The sequence below is a fragment of the Rhinoraja longicauda genome, chromosome 5 (genome assembly GCF_053455715.1).
Source record: "Rhinoraja longicauda isolate Sanriku21f chromosome 5, sRhiLon1.1, whole genome shotgun sequence".
Taxonomy (NCBI): domain Eukaryota; kingdom Metazoa; phylum Chordata; class Chondrichthyes; order Rajiformes; family Arhynchobatidae; genus Rhinoraja; species Rhinoraja longicauda.
Genome location: NC_135957.1, coordinates 53,630,122 through 53,651,470, shown reverse-complemented (window position 1 = coordinate 53,651,470; position 21,349 = coordinate 53,630,122). Strand labels below are relative to the sequence as shown.

At 46.9% G+C, this 21,349-nt stretch overlaps 1 protein-coding gene across 10 annotated transcripts in view; it reads left to right on the top strand.

Annotated features, from left to right (window-relative positions):
• Positions 1 to 16,895, top strand: part of LOC144593653 (nuclear receptor coactivator 7-like) — a 98,004-nt gene extending 81,109 nt beyond the window's left edge. For all 10 annotated transcript variants that reach the window (XM_078399564.1, XM_078399563.1, XM_078399566.1 and 7 more), the window contains 5 exons: positions 4,122 to 4,244; positions 4,456 to 4,608; positions 10,098 to 10,193; positions 13,611 to 13,684; positions 15,264 to 16,895. In XM_078399564.1, the coding sequence (XP_078255690.1) occupies positions 4,122 to 4,244; positions 4,456 to 4,608; positions 10,098 to 10,193; positions 13,611 to 13,684; positions 15,264 to 15,399 (582 nt within the window). In that variant the 3' untranslated portion in view covers positions 15,400 to 16,895. The remainder of the gene's footprint in view (positions 1 to 4,121; positions 4,245 to 4,455; positions 4,609 to 10,097; positions 10,194 to 13,610; positions 13,685 to 15,263) is intronic.
• The last annotated feature ends 4,454 nt before the right edge of the window (positions 16,896 to 21,349 follow it).

Here is a 21,349-nt window from a genome sequence, read left to right as displayed (position 1 = left end):
ATTGGCCTCCACTGCCTTCTGAGGCAGAGAATTCCACAGATTTACAACTCTCTGACTGAAAAGGTTTTTCCTCATTGCCTACCCCTTATTCTTAAACTGTGGCCCCTGGTTCTGGACTCCCCCAACATTGGGAACATGTTTCCTGCGTCTAACGTGTCGAATCCCTTAATAATCTTATGTTTCAATAAGATCTCCTCTCATCCTTCTAAATTCCAGTGTATACAAGCCTAGTCGATCCAGTCCTTCAACATACGACAGTCCCGCCATTCCGGGAATTAACCTAGTGAACCTACGCTGCACGCCCTCAATAGCAAGAATATTCTTCCTCAAATTTGGAGACCAAAACTGCAGTACTCCAGGTGTGGTCTCACTAGGGCCCTGTACAACTGCAAAAGGACCTCTTTGCTCCTATACTCAACTCCTCTTGTTATGAAGGCCAACATTCCATTGGCTTTCTTCACTGCCTGCTGTACCTGCATGCTTCCTTTCAGTGACTGCTGCACTAGGACACCCAGTTATCGTTGTACGTCCCCTTTTCCTAACGACACCATTCAGATAATAATCTGCCTTCCTATTCTTTCCACCAAAGTGGATAACCTCACATTTATCCACATTAAACTGCATCTGCCATCTCACACAACCTGTCCAAGTCACCCTGCAACCTCATAGCATCTTCCTCACAGTTCACACTGCCACCCAGCTTTGTGTCATCTGCAAATTTGCTAATGTTATTTTTAATCCCTTCATCCAAGTCATTAATGTATATTGTAAATAGCTGCGGTCCCAGCACCGAGCCTTGCGGTACCCCACTAGTCACTGCCTGCCATTCTGAAAGGGACCCATTTATCCCCACTCTTTGTTTTCTGTCTACCAAATTTTCTATCCATGTCAGTACCCTACCCCCCCCCCCCCCCCCCCAATACCATGTGCTCTAATTTTGCCCACTAATCTCCTATGTGGGACCTTGCCGAAGGCTTTCTGAAAGTCAAAGTACACTACATCCACCGGCTCTCTCTCCTGTCCACTTTCCTAGTTACATCCTCAAAAGTTTAAAATTTGTTATTTTGTAGTTGTTCACATAAACAATTATTCTTTTTTATTTTTTAAGGTTGCTTCCTCCATTTAAACCTTGATATAAGTAAGAGTTTGAACTGAGGAATCTCTTTGATAAAAGCATGTATTCGCTTTCAGTTGGTGCATTATTTTGAGTAAGTAGAATAGAAACCTTGGCTAGGTGCCAGTTTTGGTTTTGGAGCAAAACGAAACTTACTATGCAAATGTGTGGTAACACATAATAGCCAATTGTGTACAGTTAAGCAGAAAAGCAAGCCTTTGATAAGCAATGAAGGACATACAGAAAGGAATTATCTTCAAGTGATGTGCCAGAACTTTGAGGAGATTGAGCTGGAGGCATGAGGGGTTTAAGAGTACCCTCAACTAATATCCAAGTTTTATTCAGGGCAAAGGGGGATGATGAATCCTTTGTGCAGGTTAGTTATAATTTTTTGGATTAATTCAGCAGATGGTCTTTTTAAAGAATCATTTTAAATGTTGACTGTACTTCATGTACTTTCAATCATGTACTTTAAATTTCCAAAAGTCATTTTAATAGGATACCAGTTTTTCTTCATCACTGTTCTGTAAATATTTTAAAAGCTCTAATGTTATTTCAATCATTTTACCGACTTGAAATTCCAGAAGTAAGATATTAAGAATGTTCAACTGGTTTTCCCCATGTGTTAAGAACTGCTGATGGAAACTAAACTGTATATTATACTGGTAGAATAAAAACAAATGGAGTAATTTAATGTTTTGATTTTGTCATATATGTTGAAACTGTACAATGTAGAGTTTTCAGGGTGGCACAATGGCACAGCTCAGGGTAGCACAGTGCTGTAGCTGGGGAACTACTGCCTCATAGCAGCAGAGATCTTGGTTTGATCCTGACCTCCGGTGTGGTCTGTGTGGTCTGTGTGGTGTTAGTATGTTCTCCCTGTTATTGTGTGGGTTTCCACTGGGTGCTCACGTTACATCGCACATCCCAAAGACGTGCGGGTTTGTAGGTTATTAGACCTCTAAATTCTCCGGGTGTGTAGGGGAAACTGGGATAACATAGAACTAGTGTGAAAGGGTGATCGATGCTCGGCATGGACTCAGTGGGCCAAAGGGCTTGCTTCCATGCTGTGTCTTTTCAATCAATCCATCAATGTACAATTTTATAACAATTTTTGGGCTCAGTTTAGTCTTTGGTTTTAAGGAAGCAGTTGGATATTGTTTAGTTCAAAGATACAGCGGGGAAACAGGCCCTTTGGCCCACTGAATCTGCGCCGACCAGCGATCGCCCATATGCTAGTTCTATCCTACGCACGAAGGACAATTTACAGATGCCAACTAACCTACAAACCTGCATGTCTGGGATGTGGGAAAAAAAACAGCAGCCGAAGAAAACATCCACGGTCACAATACAATACAATACAATATATCTTTATTGTCATTGTACCCAGGGGTACAACGAGATTGGGAATGCGCCTCCCATACGATGCACTAATTTAGGTAATTTAGACAGCAGCAACCCAACGAAACGAACAGTTGTAACAGTTTTGGACAGGGTAAAGTGCAAGTTGATCTATGCGTTGTGGCCATCCGGCTCAGCAGGACCGGTTCATAGCAGCTATGGCCCTGGGGATGAAGCTGTTCCTGAGTCTGGAGGTGCGGGCATAGAAGGCCTTGTATCGTCTGCCCGATGGAAGGAGTTCGAACAGACTGTTGCCGGGGTGTGAAGAGTCTTTGTGGATGCTGGTGGCTTTTCTGAGGCATCGTGTGTTGTAGATGCCCTCCAAGTCTGGTAGCTGTGTTCCGATGGCCCTCTGAGCTCTATGGACTACCCGCTGTAGAGCTTTCCTTTCTGCCTCCGTGCAGCTGAGGTACCACACAGGGATTCCATGCGTTAGGATGCTCTCTATGGTGCAGCGGTAGAAGGTCGTCAGCAGCTGTTGGGGTAGACCAGACTTTTTCAGTGTTCTTAAGTAGATAGGTCTTTGTTGTGCCTTCTTGACCAGCGCAGCAGTGTTATTGGACCATGTTAGGTCCTCCGAAATGTGAGTGCCCAGAAACTTGAAGCTGGACACTCTCTCCACACTGACCCCATTGATAGAGATCGGGGCATATTCCCCGTTATGTGACCTACGGAAGTTGATGATCAGCTCCTTGGTCTTGGTGGTATTTAGGGACAGGTTGTTATCCGAGCACCAGTCCGCCAGGTTCTGCACCTCCGCTCTATAGTTTGTTTCATCCCCGTTGGTGATCAGCCCGATCACCGTTGTGTCATCTGCAAACTTGACAATGGTGTTGGTGTCGAATGCAGGAACACAGTCGTGTGTGAAGAGGGAGTAGAGCATGGGGCTCAGAACACAGCCCTGTGGTGTGCCGGTACTCAGGGTGATAGTGGAGGACAGGTGCGGGCCCATTCTCACTGCCTGCGGTCGTTCCAGCAGGAAGTCCAGGATCCAGTCACATAATGACGAGCTAAGGCCTAGCTGGTGGAGTTTGGTCACAGGGAGAACGTACAAATTCTGTACAGACTGCGTCCATAGTTAACATCAAACATGGATCTCTGGTGCAGAAGGCAACAGCTCTACCACCGTGCCATTGTGCTGCATAAATTCATTATGAACTAGCTGAAAAATTCTAAATCTCCCTGAAATTTTCAAGAGAGAGTTAGATTTAGCTAAGGGAATCAAGGTATACGGGGAAAAAGACGGAATGGGGTACTGATTTTGGATGATCAGCCATGATCATATTGAATGGTGGTGCTGGCTCGAAGGGCCGAATGGCCTACTCGCACCTATTTTCTGTTTCTATGAAATCTCATGTTTTTGTGTTGCTTTCTTTGCCCTTCTGAGAATAAGGATTTATTTTGTTTTTTTCTTGGCATCTTCCCAAATATAAGTTTTGACAGTGTTAGAAATTTATTGGGAGAATGCATTATTTCAAAGTCAAAACATACCTTGCCCAACTTGAGTTTCAATAACATCATTGAATAACCAGTTGGCGTTGGGGAGTCTGAGATTGTTGAAGAGAAGGGAAATCTGTAACAAATTTCAAATTGATTGGTTTTACAGATCATTACTATTGAAGAAGCAAAACGACGCCAGAGCATTGAAAGTTGTTATGAAGAAATAGAAGATCTTCAGCCTGTACTTACAGACCCTAGTGAGCTATTGGAGAGTTTCCATATTGAAAAGGTATATAAACAAAATACCTCTTTTTAGTGCTTGTGATCTTTAATGTATTGAGAAAACCACTAATGAAATGCTTAAAGAACTGCAGATGCTGGTTTAAATCGAAGGTAGACACAAAATGCTGGAGGGACAGCGGGACATCTCTGGAGAGAAGGAATGGGTGACGTTTCGGGTTCAGACCCTTCAAACTAATGAAATGCTTTTGTCTTTGCAGCTTATGCTGCATCTTCCTGCAAGGACACAGGGATATGCTTGGCGCCTTATGTACAGCACAGCTGTCCACGGAACAAGCCTAAGGACACTTTATCGCAGTTTGACTGTTATTGATGCTCCTGTTCTCCTCGTTGTCAAAGATATGGACAATCAGGTAAACAACTTGAAAAATCCTCCAGAAACAAATTGATGGAGAAATATGGAAAAATCTGCTTGACAAGTTTTAGTAATGACTAGACCGAGTGGGCCCGTTGGGCCCGTCCTCGTAGGGTTTCCATTGTAACCGGGAGGGGAGGAAAGGGGGAGGGTTGGGGGAGGGAAGGGGGAGGGAGGAGGGGAGGGAGGGGGGAGGGGAGGGGGGGGAGGGAGAGGGGAGGGGAGGGGGGAGGGAGAGGGGAGGGAGGGGGGTAGGGGGGAGGGAGGGGGGAGAGAGGGGGATGGGAGGGGGGAGGGGAGGGGGGAAGGGAGGAGAGAAGGGGGGGAGGGAGAGGGGAGGGAGGTGGGTAGGGGGGAGGGAGGGAGGGGGACCTCCCCTTTTCCCAGTACCCCTCTTTCCCCGTTGGGCCCGTCCTCGTAGGGTTTCCATTGTAACCTGGAGGAGGGGAGGGCGGGAAGGGGGAGGGAGGGAGGAGGGAGGTGTGGAGGGAGGAGGCGAGGGGAGGGAGGGGGGAGGGGAGGGAGGGGGGTAGGGGAGGGGGAGGGAGTGGGGAGGGGGGAGGGGAAGGGGGGAGGGAGGGGGACCTCCCCTTTTCCCAGTACTCCTCTTTCCCCGTTGGGCCCGTCCTCGTAGGGTTTCAATTGTAACCGGGAGGGGGGGAGGGAGGGTGGAAGGAGGGGGGAGAGGGATGGAAGGGTGGAGGGAGGGGGGGAGGGTTTGGGGAGGGAGGGGGGGAGGGTTTGGGGAGGGAGGGATGGAGGGAAGGAGGGAGGGGGGAGTTAGGGGGGAGGGGGGAGGGAGGGGGGAGGGAGTTGGGGAGGGAGGGGGGGATGGAGGTGGGAAGGAGGGGGGATAAAGGGGTTGAGGGGGGAAGGGGGACCTCCCCTTTTCCCAGTACCCCTCTTTCCCCGTTGGGCCCGTCCTCATAGGGTTTCCATTGTAACCGGGAGGGGGGGGAGGGAGGGAGGAGGGAGGTGTGGAGGGAGGAGGGGAGAGGGAGGGAGGGGGAGGGGGAGGGGAGGGGGAAGGGGAGGGGGGAAGGGGGGAGGGGGTAGGGGAGGGGGTAGGGGAGGGGGTAGGGGGGAGGGGAGGGGGGAGGGAGGGGGATCTCCCCTTTTCCCAGTACCCCTCTTTCCCCGTTGGGCCCATCCCCGTAGGGTTTCCATTGTAACCGGGAGGGGGGGAGGGAGGGTGGAAGGAGGGGGGAGGGGGAGAGGGATGGAAGGGTGGAGGGAGGGGGGAGGGAGTGGGGGAGGGTGGGATGGAGGGAAGGAGGGAGTTAGGGGCTGAGTGGTGATGGAGGTTGGGATTGAGGGGGGAGGGAGGGGGGGAGCGAGTGGGGATGGAGGTGGGAAGGAGGGGGGAGGAAGGGGTTGAGGGGGGAAGTGGAACCTCCCCTTTTCCCAGTACTCCTCTTTCCCCCACCACCAAGCCCCCTCCGCAACGACCCCTGTTGTCCCCCTCCCCAGTCCCGATTCTCAGACCCCCCCCCATTCTCTCTCTCCCCCAGACACACTCTCAGTGCTTTTTTCGAAACACTTGCCCCGGTGGCCCACGAGCATAGGGGCCCAATGCTGATCTGTGTATGTTAAGTGACTTGCAATAAAAAAAAATACTTTAAAAAAAGATAAGTGCTTTTTAAGTGCTTGTTTTGAAACATTCGCGGTCACATAGTGCTTCTCACTGCGATCTGTTAGTGGTGCTTTTCGAAACAATGTAGCACCCATCTCAAACAAGCATTGGGAGGATGGGAGGGAGGGAAGGGGAGGGAGGGAGGAGAGAGGTGTGGAGGGAGGGGGGAAGGGGAGGGGGGAAAGGGGGAAGGGGAGGGAGAGGGGAGGGAGGGGGGATGGGATGGGGGAAGGGGGGAGGGAGGGGGACCTCCCCTTTTCCCAGTACCCCTCTTTCCCCGTTGGGCCCGTCCTCGTAGGGTTTCCATTGTAACCGGGAGGAGGGGAGGGAGGGAGGAGGGAGGTGTGGAGGGAGGAGGGGAGGGGGGAGGGGAGGGGGGAAGGGGGAGGGAGAGGGTTAGGGGGGAGGGGGAGGGGGGAGGGGAGGGGGGAAGGGGAGGGAGGGGGACCTCCCCTTTTCCCAGTACCCCTCTTTCCCCGTTGGGCCCGTCCCCATAGGGTTTCCTTTGTGACCAGAAGGGGGGGAGGGAGGGTGGAAGGAGGGGGGAGGGGGAGAGTGATGGAAGGGTGGAGGGAGGGGGGGGAGGATGGAGGGAAGGAGGGAGGGGGGGGAGTTAGGGGAGGAGGGGTGAGGGAGGTGGGGAGGGAGTTGGGGAGGGGGGGAGGGAGTGGGGATGGAGGTGGGAAGGAGTGGGGAGGAAGGGGTTGAGGGGGGAAGGGGGGAGGGAGGGAATAGGGGCCCCATGCTGACCTGTGTATGTTAAGTGACTTGCACAACTTTAAAAAACTGGCAGTTGCTTTTCGCAACAATGTTGCAACAATCTCACACAAGCATTGTGACGTCACAAGCTGAAGATGTAAATTTAAAACCGAGCTGATCTCTCATTGGTGCACGGGTGCCATTGTGACATCACGCGCTGAAGCCCCTTCAAGAAAAGGGTTAGAAATGAAAATTTAAACTTTAATATCTCTCTAGCTTTAAAAAGGTAGCTTCAATTTGAACGAAAGTACTTACAATAGTTGCCCAGGTTAATGGTGAATATGGCGGTACAAAAATCGTAGCTCTTTGGTGTACCTTCAGGGAGGAGTAGGGTTTGTAAGTTATGGACAGAAACTCTTCGGAATCTTCCGTACATACACATATACATACATACATACGGAATGTTGGACCGCAGAGTTTTAGTAGTATACTAGACCGAGTGGGCCCGTTGGGCCCGTCCTCGTAGGGTTTCCATTGTAACCGGGAGGGGAGGAAAGGGGGAGGGTTGGGGGAGGGAAGGGGGAGGGAGGAGGGAGGGGAGGGGGGGAGGGGGGAGGGAGAGGGGAGGGAGGGGGGTAGGGGGGAGGGAGGGGGGAATGGGAGGGGGAGGGGGGAAGGGAGGAGGGAAGGGGGGGAGGGAGAGGGGAGGGGGGAGGGAGGGAGGGGGACCTCCCCTTTTCCCAGTACCCCTCTTTCCCCGTTGGGCCCGTCCTCGTAGGGTTTCCATTGTAACCGGGAGGGGAGGGCGGGAAGGGGGAGGGAGGGAGGAGGGAGGTGTGGAGGGAGGAGGGGAGGGAGGGGGGAGGGGAGGGAGGGGGGTAGGGGGGAGGGGGAGGGAGAGGGGAGGGGGGAGGGGAGGGGGAAGGGGGGAGGGAGGGGACCTCCCCTTTTCCCAGTACTCCTCTTTCCCCGTTGGGCCCGTCCTCGTAGGGTTTCAATTGTAACCGGGAGGGGGGAGGGAGGGTGGAAGGAGGGGGGAGAGGGATGGAAGGGTGGAGGGAGGGGGGGAGGGATTGGGGAGGGAGGGAAGGAGGGAGGGGGGAGTTAGGGGGGAGGGGGGAGGGAGTTGGGGAGGGAGGGGGAGGAGGGGGGGAGGGAGTGGGGATGGAGGTGGGAAGGAGGGGGGATGAAGGGGTTGAGGGGGAAGGGGGACCTCCCCTTTTCCCAGTACCCCTCTTTCCCCGTTGGGCCTGTCCTCATAGGGTTTCCATTGTAACCGGGAGGGGGGGGGGAGGGAGGAGGGAGGTGTGAAGGGAGGAGGGGAGGGGGAGGGAGGGGGGAGGGGAGGGGGAAGGGGAGGGGGGAAGGGGGTAGGGGGAGGGGAGGGAGGGGGATCTCCCCTTTTCCCAGTACCCCTCTTTCCCCGTTGGGCTCGTCCCCGTAGGGTTTCCATTGTAACCGGGAGGGGGGGAGGGAGGGTGGAAGGAGGTGGGAGGGGGAGAGGGATGGAAGGGTGGAGGGAGGGGGCAGGGAGTGGGGGAGGGTGGGATGGAGGGAAGGAGGGAGGGGGGGAGTTAGGGGCTGTGTGATGATGGAGGTTGGGATTGAGGGGGGAGGGAGGGGGGGAGCGAGTGGGGATGGAGGTGGGAAGGAGGGGGGAGGAAGGGGTTGAGGGGGGAAGTGGAACCTCCCCTTTTCCCAGTACCCCTCTTTCCCCCACCACCAAGCCCCCTCCGCAACGACCCCTGTTGTCCCCCTCCCCAGTCCCCATTCTCAGACCCCCCCCATTCTCTCTCTCCCCCAGACACACTCTCAGTGCTTTTTTCGAAACACTTGCCCCGGTGGCCCACGAGCATAGGGGCCCAATGCTGATTTCTGTATGTTAAGTGACTTGCAATAAAAAAAAATACTTTAAAAAAAGATAAGTGCTTTTTAAGTGCTTGTTTTGAAACATTCGCGGTCACATAGTGCTTCTCACTGCGATCTGTTAGTGGTGCTTTTCGAAACAATGTAGCACCCATCTCAAACAAGCATTGGGAGGATGGGAGGGAGGGAAGGGGAGGGAGGGAGGAGAGAGGTGTGGAGGGAGGGGGGAAGGGGAGGGGGGAACGGGGGAAGGGGGAGGGAGAGGGGAGGGAGGGGGGATGGGATGGGGGAAGGGGGAGGGAGGGGGACCTCCCCTTTTCCCAGTACCCCTCTTTCCCCGTTGGGCCCGTCCTCGTAGGGTTTCCATTGTAACCGGGAGGAGGGGAGGGAGGGAGGAGGGAGGTGTGGAGGGAGGAGGGGAGGGGGGGAGGGGAGGGGGGAAGGGGGAGGGAGAGGGTTAGGGGGGAGGGGGAGGGGGGAAGGGGAGGGAGGGGGACCTCCCCTTTTCCCAGTACCCCTCTTTCCCCGTTGGGCCCGTCCCCGTAGGGTTTCCTTTGTAACCAGAAGGGGGGGAGGGAGGGTGGAAGGAGGGGGGAGGGGGAGAGGGATGGAAGGGTGGAGGGAGGGGGGGGAGGATGGAGGGAAGGAGGGAGGGGGGGGAGTTAGGGGAGGAGGGGTGAGGGAGGTGGGGAGGGAGTTGGGGAGGAGGGGGGAGGGAGTGGGGATGGAGGTGGGAAGGAGTGGGGAGGAAGGGGTTGAGGGGGGAAGGGGGGGAGGGAGGGAATAGGGGCCCCATGCTGACCTGTGTATGTTAAGTGACTTGCACAACTTTAAAAAACTGGCAGTTGCTTTTCGCAACAATGTTGCAACAATCTCACACAAGCATTGTGACGTCACAAGCTGAAGATGTAAATTTAAAACCGAGCTGATCTCTCATTGGTGCACGGGTGCCATTGTGACATCACGCGCTGAAGCCCCTTCAAGAAAAGGGTTAGAAATGAAAATTTAAACTTTAATATCTCTCTAGCTTTAAAAAGGTAGCTTCAATTTGAACGAAAGTACTTACAATAGTTGCCCACGTTAATGGTGAATATGGCGGTACAAAAATCGTAGCGCTTTGGTGTAACTTCAGGGAGGAGTAGGGTTTGTAAGTTATGGACAGAAATTCTTCGGAATCTTCCGTACATACACATATACATACATACATACGGAATGTTGGACCGCAGAGTTTTAGTAGTATATAGATAGATAGATGTAAATTTATGAATAAACCTTTTTTCTCTTTGCAGATATTTGGAGCTTTGGCATCACACCCTTTCAGATTAAGTGACCATTGTTTTGGTACAGGAGAAACCTTTCTGTATACATTTAATCCACAGTTCAAGGTATCTATCCATATTATGCTATTTACGATATACATTAATGACTTAGATGAAGGGATTAAAAGTACCATTAGCAAATTTGCAGATGATACTAAGCTGGGGGGTGGTGTGAATTGTGAGGAAGATGCAATAAGGCTGCAGGGTGACTTGGACAGGTTGTGTGAGTGGGCGGATACATGGCAGATGCAGTTTAATGTAGATAAGTGTGAGGTTATTCACTTTGGAAGTAAGAATAGAAAGGCAGATTATTATCTGAATGGTGTCAAGTTAGGAAGAGGGGATGTTCAACGAGATCTGGGTGTCCTAGTGCATCAGTCACTGAAAGGAAGCATGCAGGTACAGCAGGCAGTGAAGAAAGCCAATGGAATGTTGGCCTTCATAACAAGAGGAGTTGAGTATAGGAGCAAAGAGGTCCTTCTGCAGTTGTACAGGGCCCTAGTGAGACCACACCTGGAGTACTGCAGTTTTGGTCTCCAAATTTGAGGAAGAATATTCTTGCTATTGAGGGCGTGCAGCGTAGGTTCACTAGGTTAATTCCCGGAATGGCGGGACTGTCGTATGTTGAAGGACTGGATCGACTAGGCTTGTATACACTGGAATTTAGAAGGATGAGAGGAGATCTTATTGAAACATAAGATTATTAAGGGATTCGACACGTTAGATGCAGGAAACATGTTCCCAATGTTGGGGGAGTCCAGAACCAGGGGCCACAGTTTAAGAATAAGGGGTAGGCCATTTAGAACGGAGATGAGGAAGAACTTTTTCAGTCAGAGAGTTGTAAATCTGTGGAATTCTCTGCCTCAGAAGGCAGTGGAGGCCAATTCTCTGGATGCTTTCAAGAGAGAGCTAGATAGAGCTCTTAAAGATAGCAGAGTCAGGAGGTATGGGGAGAAGGCAGGAACGGGGTACTGATTGAGAGTGATCAGCCATGATCGCATTGAATGGCGGTGCTGGCTTGAAGGGCTGAATGGCCTACTCCTGCACCTATTGTCTATTGTCTATATTGTCTATTAAAGTAAAATTGAGAACTTGCTAGAAAATCACAAACAAAAATCAGTTTAGAATTTTGAGCAAATCATGGTGTTGGAATAACTTAGTTCCTCAGAGTAGCTAGCTACTTGCAACCTTCCTACCTATTAAATCTCCTGTCAGTAAAGATGGTTGTAATCCGATCATAAATGAAAAATCTTGTGGAAAACATGTGATAGTCTAGTTATCTACTTCTGTCGAAAAAAATACACAAAATTCCCCATATCTTTTAAATGATGAACATTAAGAAATAAAAGGAGATACATAGGCAGTTAGGAAGTCAAATATAATATAGTCAAGTCAAGTCAAGTCAAATTTATTTGTCACATACACATACACGATGTGCAGTGAAATGAAAGTGGCAATGCCTGCGGGTTGTGCGCAAAAAGAATTACAGTTACAGCATATAAATAAAGTTAATAAGTTACTATTAGTGTCGACAAAAATTTAGTCTCTGGGGTTATAAAAGTTGACAGTCCTGATGGCCTGTGGGAAAAAGCTCCGTCTCATCCTCTCCGTTTTCACAGCGTGACAGCGGAGACGTTTGCCTGATCGTAGCATCTGGAACAGTCCGTTGCTGGGATGGCAGGGGTCCCTCATGATCTTGCTTGCTCTGGATCTGCACCTCCTGATGTATAGGTCCTGCAGGGGGACGAGTGTAGTTCCCATGGTGCGTTCTGCCGAACGCACTACTCTCTGCAGGGCCATCCTGTCCTGGGCAGAGCTGTTCCCAAACCAGACTGTAATGTTGCTGGACAGGATGCTCTCTACAGCCCCAGAGTAGAAGCAATGAAGGATCCTCAGAGACACTCTGAATTTCCTCAGTTGTCTAAGGTGGTAAAGGTGCTGCTTAGCCTTACCCACCAGTGCGGCAATGTGCGTTGCCCACGTCAGATCCTCTGCGATGCGGACTCCCAAGTATTTAAAACTGCTCACCCTATCCACAATAGACCCATTTATCTCCAGTGGCGTGTACGTCCTTGGATGTTTAGCCCTTCTGAAGTCCACAATCAGCTCCTTTGTTTTAGTGACATTCAAGAGGAGGCTATTGTCCTGACACCAGAGTGCCAGATCAGCCACCTCCTCCCGGTAGGCCTTCTCATCGTTGTTGGGCCTAATATTGGGCCTAATTGCAGGTTCCTGATAGAGAAATTGTTTAAGAACTTGGTAAGACCACACCTGGAGATTTTGGTCTTCTTACCTAAACAAGGGTATACTTATTATGGAGGGAGTGCAGCAAAAGTTCACTGAATTAGTTTCGTCCAATATTGGATGACAAATAAAGCTATCTATCTATCTATCTATCTATCTATCTATCTATCATACAAGGTGAGATTAAGTACACTAGACCTCTTGAAGAATGAAAGGTGGCATCATTGAGACATGCAAAATAATTGGAGAACTTGACAGAGTGGATGTGAAAATCATGTTTCGTCTGCCCAAGATAAGGTTTAAGCTATTTATGACAGAATTGAGAGATTTCTTCACTCAAGACCGTGGAGATTTAGAATTTTGTTACCCAAAAGGACCATGTACCTGATCAATCCCTGATTGTTTTCGAGAGGTTGAGAGATTTCTGAATAATAAAAGGATATGGGGATAGGGCAGCTCAATGGTTTTAAGGTAGAAGATGATATATGATCTTGATGAAGGGCAAATCATACCAGAGCGGCCGATTGCTTACTCTTATTCTTTTTTCCAAAGTTCTTAAACAGTTTTAATGTTACGTCTCTGGCATTCACAATCATTCAAAAACTATTAAATATTAAACAATTCAATGATTAAAATGTTTTAAAATTAAAAATAAAATTCAAACACCAGAAATACTAGTAAACATTCATGATATTTAAATTTTCTGAATAAAAAAAATCCTGTATATTATGTAATGCTTGCCTGTTTTCCTTGCATCATTCCACTCTATGAAAATGAATGGAGTTGCTAAATTTGCACCAGGTTTTACCTGGAACTGATTCAGTTCATTAATTTTCCAGTGTAACAACTGAGAAACAGCAGAAAGATTGCAATCTGTCATGTAATTCTGAGCACAATTGGAATGATAATGGAATGCCTAATAGTTATGGAACCAATGCCAAACTTTTTGTGCAGAATCTATCGATTTAACTTGGAAATATGCCGATGATTCATGATCCAGGTTTATATGATGCTGTACGAATTCCCTAAATCCATAGCTTCTTTCGGGTTGTTTTCTTCATGGAATCATACATTTGCAAAAAAGTGCTTTGAAATGCTAAATTGGCCACTTTGTTCCGATGTATTTCAAAACATGTTTTGAAGAAAGATTAGAAGGTTTTTTGGATCAATTATATAATTGATGTTATTACTTGTTTTATGCAAGAATATTATAAATGTAATATATTTTTCATGTAATAGATATTTCGGTGGAGTGGAGAAAACTCGTATTTCATTAAAGGAGATAAAGACTCATTAGAACTAGGTGGAGGCAGGTATGTGTATGCTGCATGTAATGATTTTACTATCCTTGTTACTTTAGTTTGATACATCTTGGAAAAAGGCCCTTTGGCCCACAGAGCCCACACTGACCGGCAATCACCCATACACTAGTTCAATCCTACACACAAAGGACAATTTACAGAAGCCAATTAACCTTGTAAACCTGCACATCTTTGGAATGTGGGAGGAAACCGCTGCACCAAAGCGGTCACAGGGATAACGTACAATCTCCGTAACGACAGCACCCATAATCAGGATCAAACACGGGTTTCTGGTGCTGTAAGGCAGCAACTCAACCGCTACGCCACTATGCCGCCGCCCCTGTGCAACTCTTTCGTTTTTAATATCTGAATTTTTTTAAATCACCCTTCAAATTAATGTATAAGTTAGTTATATTCTGTGGTATGGGATTAAAAAAAAATTTAATAAGACAATTGCAAGATCTCATTTAGTTTAGTTTAGAGATACAGCACAGAAACAGGCCTTTCAGCCCACCAAGTCCACACCGACCAGCGATCCCCACATATTAACACTATCCTACACACACAAGGGCCAATTTACATTTTTTATACCAAGCCAATTAACCTACAAACCTGTACGTCATTGGAGTGTGGGAGGAAACCGGTCTCGGAGAAAACCCACGCAGGTCACGGGGAGAAAGTACAAACTCCGTACGGACAAGCGCCTGTAGTCAGGATCGAACCCGGGTCTCTGGTGCCACTCTCTATAGCTAAGGCCCTGGCAATATCCTTGTAATTCTTCACTGACCCTTTCCAGCTTAACAACATCTGTCCTACAACAAGGTGACCAAAACTGAACACAATATTCCACATGTGGCCTCACCAATGTCTTGTACAACTGTAACATAACCTCTCAACTTCTCTACTCAATACTCTGACTGATGAAGGCCAATGTGCCAAAAGTTTTTTTTACCACCCTATCTACCTGTGATACCACTTTCAAGGAACTATGTACCTGCATTCTTAGATCCCTCTATTCTACACCACTCCCCAGACCACCTGCCATTTTCTGAGTTGGTCCTGTCCTGGTTTGATTTCCCACAATGCAAAACCTTGCACTTATCTGCATTAAACTCCATTAACCATTCCTCAGCCCACCTGCCCAACCGATCAAGATCCTGCTGTAATTTTTGATAACCATCTTTCCTATCAACGATATCACGCAATTTTGTCACCTGCAAACTTTCTAATCGTGCCTTGTACACTCACCCAAATCATATTTATAAACCACAAACAATAAAGGGCCCGTCACTGGTCCCTGAGGCACATCACTAATCACAGGCCTCCAGTCCAAGAAACAATCTTCCACCATGACTCTCTGCTTCCGTCCATGAAGCCAATTCTCTATCCAGTCAACTCGCTCTCCCTGGATCCCATGTGATCTAATCTTCCAGAGCAGCCAATCATGTGGAACCTTAAATGCTGATGAACAATTATTTCTAAATAAGAACCCATGGCTGAAAATTGATTGTAAATTTGATAAGCAAATACAGACAATGAATTTGGTGAGTACTTTATATTCTAACAATCTTAATATTTTAATGTATTTCAGTGGCCATTTTGGCTTGTGGTTAGATGCAGATTTATATCATGGACGAAGCAACCCATGCAGTACGTTTAACAATGAAACACTGTCAAAAAAAGAAGACTTCATTGTGCAAGATCTTGAAGTGTGGACTTTTGTATAAGTTTGCCTGGTTCACCTTGGTTCTGCTGTACAGTCCACTGCTAGCTGCCTTATCTTGCGTCCAGTGCTCACACTGCACTGTAAATGAGCATGTTTCTGAATGCTTAAGCTACACTTCTAAACTCGAGCTACAAAGGAGATTGCCGGGCACAGCTTTCCAGAGAGGCGATGATTCCTTTCCATTCTGTAGACTACATCGAACCACCATATGCTAAAGGAAACCAGTTGAGTTGGTGAACTGTTTTGGCGCACAAATATGTATGGTTGAAAATGGAGAGCAAAATATTCATGTTATGACAGATGTAAGCTCATTCTAAATGCTGTGTGCTTGCCAACAAATGGCTGACAATAAACTGAAAGTACAGCTAAATCTACGTGCAAGGCAGTGCTTTCCAAATGAAGGGGATATTTAATATTTAAGCATTTAGTAACAACAATGCATGTTGAAGGCACATTTTTTCAATGGTCATCTGATTTTTCAAAATCATTTTTATCACATTGCTTAAAGTCCAACTGGAATATTTAATATCCTCTAAGAATGTATGATGGTATTCCAGTAAGTGGAAAAATATCATTGAAGAATAATAGTCCTGGGAGAAAGAATTGCAATTATGCCAGGAACATTTAAATGCTATAGTACAATACTTTAACTTTTTATTTTTGGTTACATTGAATGTTGTATCCTTTCATTTAGGAATGGTTTTGTATCAGTGCAGGCACTGAACACCATACTTCAAATTTGTTTACAGTTAGCAAAATTATTATGTATTATTTTTATTTGCATATGCATTTTTGGATTCATTTGAACATTCCAATGTCTTGAGAGAACAAAGGGAACCTAAATGCACATTAAGAATATCAGAGCACTTTGAAAGAAATTGGAGTTTTTGGCACCAAATACAATTTGTATGTGTAAACTTAATTTTTAAAATATTAACTAATGTTCATTTTGCGTACCAATGTATGCAAACATGTACTTTAATTTCTGGATTGTTATGTTAAATTGTTCAGCATATTATAATAAAAGAACTTCAGGAAAACTTAAAAACCTTAAATATGTTATAGGTTTTTTTTCCTCTCCTGGAGCAGATAATTGAAATATTGATGGAAACTGCATAATTTGGTTTTTTTGAGGTGCTACTTCAACTTTTGATCACTAAAATTCAGAACCAGAACTAAAGAACATACAAAGTCACGTGTTTCCATAATGTTTTTCATATTTGCCTTTTGTGGTGCAGTTTAAAAATATCTGACCTGAGAACTAAACCTTTTCCATTTTTTTAAGTTTAGCATTTAATATGTTAAATAATAGCTTAAAAATAATATTGTGTTTAATAAACAATACCTGTATTGTCAGAACAATCAAAATTGTATCTGTATTCTGTATTTGTGAGTGTCATTAAGAACAAAAGATCTGCAGTAAATTAAATCAATCTGTGTAATAAAGCATTGTGGAATAGATGTTTACATTGGGATAAAATAAACTGATAATATCTAGTTACTGAGTAGAATATAGTACTTTTTAATCAGTGCTATTAAAACCTAATGTCCTTGGCTTACAAAATAGTAATAAACAGGCAGTTTTGAATGAATGATGTTTCAAACCAGTGAGAGCCCCATTTTGAGCTGTTTCCAGCTGATGTTTTTTTATGTGGAGCAATAGCATCACTCACGCAGGAGTATTTTCAGTTCAGATGGAAACCTATTTATTCAATTGATCTTCTGCAGGAGAGGGAGCTGGTTAATAAACAAGTTTGGTCCACACATTCTCCAGGATTAAGTATGCCGATATTACACACATTTTGGAAATGAGGTACAATCCCACCAAGGTATAGTGGTGTGGTTGTCTTGTGAGAGGTATCGACATCCTGGCAGGCGGGTTTGCTAATGCTACACGGGTGGGTTTAAACTAGATTGGCAGGGGGGTGGGATCTCGTATAGGACAGAGACAGGCGAGAGGTTAGTAGTTGGTATGGAGGGTGATGAGAGAAAGTTTAGTGGACAGAATAGACAGGTGAAAAAGGAGGAGAGCGAAAAGGAAGTTTAGTTTAATCTGCACGTATTTTAATGCAAGGGGCCTGATGGGTAAGGCAGGTGAGCTTTGGGAACGTGCGACTGGGACATGGTAGCCATTACTGAAACCTGGTTAAGAGAGGGGCAGGACTGGCAGCCCAATGTTCCGAGATACAGGAGCGACGGGTGAGGGTAAAAAGAGGAGGGGGGGGGGGGGGGGTGGTCAGAGGTGACATTACGGACAGTTCATCTAGTGAGGGTATATAGGTGGAGCTGAGGAACAAGAAGGGATGATCAGCTTGTTGGGGATGTACGACAGACCCCTGAATAGTCAACAGGAATTAGAAGAACAAATATGCCAGGAGATTACAGACAGCTGCAGGTCAAATAAGGTGGTTGTTGTAGTAGGGGATTTTAACTTCCCCAATATTGACTTGGAAAATCATAGTGAAGGATTTAGATGGGGTGTTCAGGAGAGTTTTCTCCAGCAGTATGTAGAGGCCGCCAAACGTAACAGAGCAACACTTGAAAAAGTGTTGGGAAATTGGGAAGGCCAAGTGAATGTTGCCAGGACTAGAGGGTGTGAGCTATAGGGAGAGGTGTTGAGCAGGCTGGGTCTCTATTCCATGGAGCGCAGGAGGAGAGGGGTGATCTTATAGAGGTGTACAAAATCATGAGAGGAATAGATCGGGTAGATGCAGAGTGTCTTGCCCAGAGTAGGGGAATCGACCAGAGGACATAGGTTCAAGGTGAAGGAGAAAAGATTTAATAGGAATCCGAGGGGTAGCTTTTTCACACAAAGGATGGTGGGTGTATGGAACAAGCTGCCAGCAGCATGGTGGTGCAGCGGTAGAGTTGCTGCCTCATAGCGAATGCAACGCCGGAGTCCTGGGTTCGATCCTGACTACGGGTGCTGTCTGTACAGAGTTTGTACTTTCTTCCAGTGACCTGCGTGGGTTTTCTCCGAGATCTTCGGTTTCCTCCCACACTCCAAAAACGTACAGGTTTGTAGATTAATTGGCTTGGTAAATGTAAAAATTGTCCCTGGTGGGTATAGGATAGTGTTAATGTGTGGGGATCGCTAGTTGGCGCGGACCCGGTGGGCCGAAAGGACCTGTTTCCGCACTGTATTTCTAAACTAAAAGGAGGTAGTTGAGGTTGTGACTATCCCATCGTTTCAGAAACAGTTAAACAGGTACATGGATAGGACAGGTTGGGAGGGATATGGACCAAGAGCAGGCAAGTGGGATTAGTGTAGCTGGGACATTGTTGGCCGGTGTGGGCAAGTTGGACCAAAGGGCCTGTTTCCACACTGTGCCACTCTATGACTCTGACTCTAAGTGTTTGTGGAGGAGCCTTTTGGGACTAGTGATCATTGTTTGATTAGGTTTAAGATAGTTATGGATAGGGACAGAGAGGGCCCATGTGTAAAAATGCTCCATTGGGGTAAAGCCAACTTTGAGGGCATGAGAGAAGATCTCGCTCAAGTTGACTGGAGCAGGTTATTTGAATGTAAAGAAACATTAGCCAAGTGGGATGTTTTTAAAAGTGTGCTGACAAAAGCTCAGGATATGCACATCCCTGTTAGAGTGAAGAGCAAGGCAGGCAAATGTAAGGAAGTTTGGCTGACAAGGGAAATTGAGGCATTGGTTAAGAATAAGAAGGACGCATGGGACAGGTATAGGCAACTGTATAGATCATCGCTGGAGGAGTTTCAGGAACTAAGGAGTAAACTAAAAAAGGAAATCAGAAGGGCAAAAAAGGGGCAGGAGATAGTTCTGGCAGATAGCATTAAGGACAATCCCAAGAGATTTTATAAATGAGGGAAAAGGGTAACTAGAGAGAGAGAGATTCCTCAGGGATCAAAGCAGTCACCTCTGGAGCCACAGGAGATGGGCAAGGTCCTCAATGAGTATTTCTCTGTATTAACCAAGGAGAAAGACAGGATGACGGAGGAACTTGGGACAGTCAATGGAAGTGTCTTGAGAGCAGTTGAAGAAGTGCTGAAGGTACTATCGTGTACGAAGGTAGACAAATCTCCAGGGCCTGATCGGATATATCCGAGGACTGTGGGAAACTGGAAAGGAAATTACAGGAGCCCTGGTTGAAATGTACAATTTGTCTTTAAATATAGGGAGGTGCCGGATGACTAGAGGGTGGCAGATGTGTCTCTATTCAAGAAGGGCTGCAGGGAAAATGCTGGGAACTACAGGCCTGTGAGCTTAATATCTGTAGTCGGAAAGTTACTAGAGAGGGATAGGATATACAGGCATTTGGATAGACAAGGGCCGATTAGAGATAGCATGGGTGGTCATGTCTCACAAATTTGAATTTTTTGAAGACATGACCAAAAAGGTTGATGAAGGCAGAGCTGTAGATGTATACATGGATTTCAGTAAGGCATTCAATAGGTTTCTGCATGGTATGCTGCTCTGGAAGGTTAGATCGCATGGAGTCCAAGGAATAGATTGAAAATTGGCTTCATGGAAGGAACCAGAGGGTGATGGTGAAAGGTTGCTTCTCGGACTGGAGGCCTGACTAGTGGTGTACTTCAGGGGTCAGTGCTGGGCCTGTTATTGTTTGTCAATGATTTGGACGAAAACATACATGGCAAGATTAGCAAGTTTCCTGATGATACAAACATGGGTGGTTTTGTGGATTGTGAAGATGGTTGTGAAAAATTGCAGCAGGATCTTGATCGATTGACCAGGTGGGCTGAGGAATGGTTAGAATTTAATACAGAGAAATGTGAGGTGTTGTAATTTGGGAAGTCTAACATGGGTAGGACCTACACAGTGAATGGTGGAGTTCTGGGGATCTGCCACATCTGCCACTTGTAGAGCAGAGGGATCTAGGAGTGCAGGTGCATGATTCCTTGAAGGTGGAGTTGCGGGTAGATCGGGTGGTCAAAAGGGCATTTGGCACATTGGCCTTCATCAGTTAAGAGTATTGGGTATAAAAATTGGGAGGTCATATTGCAATTGTATAAAACATTGGTGCGACCGCATTAAGAGTATTGTGTTCAGTTCTGGGCACCAAGTTATAGGAAAGATGCTGTCAAGCTGAAAAGGGTACAGAGAAGATTTACGAGGATGTTGCTAGGACCAGAGGGTCTGAGCTATAGTGAGAGGTTGAGCAGTCTTGGACTCTATTCCTTGGAGTGCAGGAGGATGAGGGGTGATCTTGTAGAGGTGTATAAAATCATGAGAGGAATAAATCGGGTCGATACACAAAATCTCTTGCCCAGAGTAGGTGAATCGAGAACCAGAGGACATAGGTTTCAGGTGAAGGGGAAAAAAATTAATAAGAATCTGAGGAGTAACTTTTTCACACAAAGGGTGGTGGGTGTATGGAAAAAACTGTCAGAGGAGGTAGTTGAGGCTGGGACTATCCCAACGTTTAAGAAACAGACGGGTACATGGATAGGACAGGTTTGGAGGGAAAAGAACAAAATGCAGGCAGGTGGGACTAGTGTAGCTGGGACATGTTGACTAGTTGTGGGCATGTTGAACCGAAGGGCCTGTTTCCACGCTATATCACTAAGACTAAATCATTGTGCACAATCGGCTACTTTTTAACTTCACTTTCCCAGCGCGATTATTCTATTTCTCAGAGACTCCAGTGTCTGGTCAACATCTGACCATAATATTACATTCCTAGGGTTTATGCATTCAATACGATCATTTGTACTCAATGGGCTTTTCTTAGCCACATCTGGTGGCTATTATATGAAAATATAATATGTTAAATTACTGAGAATAATCTATTACAGGAGAGACCATTACCCCAAAGTCTATTGCAGCAATGTAGTGCCACTGGTGGAGTTGCTGCCTGAGAACTGGGTTCAATCCTGGCCTTGGGTGATATCCGTGTGGAGTTTGCATGTTCCCCCTGTGACCGCGTGAGTTTCCTCTAGATATTCTGGTTTCCTCCCGCAT